Source organism: Lupinus angustifolius, unplaced genomic scaffold (assembly GCF_001865875.1).
Source record: "Lupinus angustifolius cultivar Tanjil unplaced genomic scaffold, LupAngTanjil_v1.0 Scaffold_2_23, whole genome shotgun sequence".
In the NCBI taxonomy this organism is placed as follows: Eukaryota; Viridiplantae; Streptophyta; class Magnoliopsida; order Fabales; family Fabaceae; genus Lupinus; species Lupinus angustifolius.
In genome coordinates, this window is record NW_017716433.1 from 9815 (window position 1) to 12116 (window position 2302).

The 2302-nt window shown below is 43.2% G+C and overlaps 1 protein-coding gene across 1 annotated transcript in view; it reads left to right on the forward strand.

Annotated features, from left to right (window-relative positions):
- The first annotated feature begins 472 nt into the window (after positions 1 to 472).
- The window catches only part of LOC109337132, a 2663-nt gene continuing 833 nt past the window's right edge, over positions 473 to 2302 (forward strand). Inside the window, exons 1-2 of the mRNA XM_019574033.1 lie at positions 473 to 727; positions 824 to 2289. Coding sequence (XP_019429578.1) covers positions 473 to 727; positions 824 to 2289 — 1721 coding nt within the window. The remainder of the gene's footprint in view (positions 728 to 823; positions 2290 to 2302) is intronic.

Consider the following 2302-nt stretch of genomic DNA (forward strand, 5'->3'; position numbering starts at 1 on the left):
TTGTCTGGTCGTATAGCGACATGCCCAGATTGGATAGAAAGATAGTGGAGTATAAACTACCATTGAAGCCCAATTCTTATCCAGTCAAGCAAAATTTGCGAAGAATGAGACCATAAATCTCCCTGAGGGTGAAAGAAGAGGTCGAGAAATGGTTAGAAGCCAAGTTCGTAACAGTCTCCACATATCCCGGGTCGGTAGCTAACATCGTAGCGGTGCCAAAGAAGGGGGGAAAACTCAGGATCTGTGTGGACTATCGAGACTTGAACAAAGCTAGCCCTAAGGATGACTTTCCAGTACCCCACATAGATGTCTTGGTCGACAACACTTCAGACCATGCTCTTTTCTCCTTCATGGACGGATATGCTGGTTATCACCAAATCAAAATGGCACCGGAGGACATAGAGAAAACTACTTTTATCACCCCGTGGGGGACCTTTTGCTATAAAGTCATGCCTTTTGGCCTAAAAATGCCATGGCCACATACCAGAGAGCCATGGTGACTCTGTTCCATGACATGTTGCACAAGGAAATAGAAGTCTATGTGGATGACATCATATGCAAATCTAAGGTAGAAGAGGAACACGTAGTAAACTTGCGAAAGCTTTTCGAACGACTCGGGAAATATAGTCTCAAATTAAATCCTACAAAATGCAGCTTTGGAGTCAAATCAGGTCGAGTTTTGGGTTTCATTGTCAGCCAAAAGGGGATTGAAGTTGATCCTGAGAAGGTAAAAGCAATTATCGAGATGCCAGCCCCACGAACGGAGAAAGAAGTCAGGGGTTTCCTAGGACGATTGAACTACATATCCAAATTCATTTCCTAGTTGACCGCCACATGTGAACCCATCTTCAAGTTGTTAAGAAAGAACCAACCCGTAAAGTGGAACGATGATTGCCAAAGAGCCTTCGAGAGCATAAAGCAGTATCTGACAAGTCCCCCGATATTGATGCCTCCAGTACCCGGACGACCTCTACTAATGTATCTAACAGTATTGGATGATTTTATGGGATGTGTGCTAGCTCAACATGATGAGTCAGGAAGGAAGGAGCAAGCTGTATACTATTTAAGCAAGAAGTTCACAGATTGTGAAACAAGATACTCGCTGTTGGAACGCACCTGCTGTGCACTAGTTTGGGCATCCCGACGTCTGAGGCAATACATGTTAAGCCATACAACTTGGTTGATTTCCAAAATGGACCCAATCAAATACATCTTTGAAAAACCCATATTAACAGGGAGAATCGCTAGGTGGCAAGTCTTGTTATCAGAGTATGATATAATGTATGTGACACAAGGTAGTGTACTTGCAGATTACCTTGTTAATCAACCCATTGAGAGGCATGGGTCAATGCACCAAGAGTTCCCAGGTGAGAATATTATGAATCTATCATCAAGAAAGTCAATAGAAGAAGAAGTATGGACACTGGTTTTTGATGGAGCATCCAATGCACTCGGACATGGAGTAGGGGTCGTGCTTGTTTCCCCAGAAAACAACTTTACTCCTATCATTGCCCGATTATGCTTTGACTGCACCAACAACATAGCTGAGTATGAGGCGTGTGTCTTGGGTTTACAAGAAACTTTGGAAAGAAAGGTTAAACTAATAGAAGTCTTCGGGGATTCTGCTTTAGTCATCCACCAGGTAAAAGGAGAATGGGAAACTCGGGATGGCAAGTTGGTACCATACAAAGAATACATACAGAAAATGATGGAGCAATTTGAACAGATCCGCTTCTACCATATCCCACGAGATGATAATAGGCTAGCTGATGCCTTATCCACACTTGCTTCAATGTTTCACATAAATGGTGATGATCAACCACTCATAAGAATAAAAACTAGAGATCAACCAGCTTATTGTTGTGCTATCGAAACAAGCGGAGATGGAAAACCTTGGTACCATGACATCAAGAAATACGTCCAGAGAAAGGAATACCCTCGAGAGGCCTCCGAGACTGACAAAAGAACATTAAGAAGATTAGCAACGAGTTTCTTTCTAGATGGGAACATTCTTTACAAAAGGAACCACGACATGGTACTTCTTAGATGTGTGGAGGAGAAAGAAGCAGAGATGATCCTGAAGGACGTCTACAAAGGATCATTTGGAACACATGCAAATGGACATGCTGTGGCCCGAAAGATCTTAAGAGCGGGATATTTTTGGTTGACAATGGAGACGGATTGTTGTGCGTACGTGAGGAAGTGCCACAAATGCCAAATATGCGCAGACAACATAAATGCTCCATCTAACCCCCTCAATGTCCTATCGGCACCCTGGCCATTCTCCATGTGGGGAATGGAT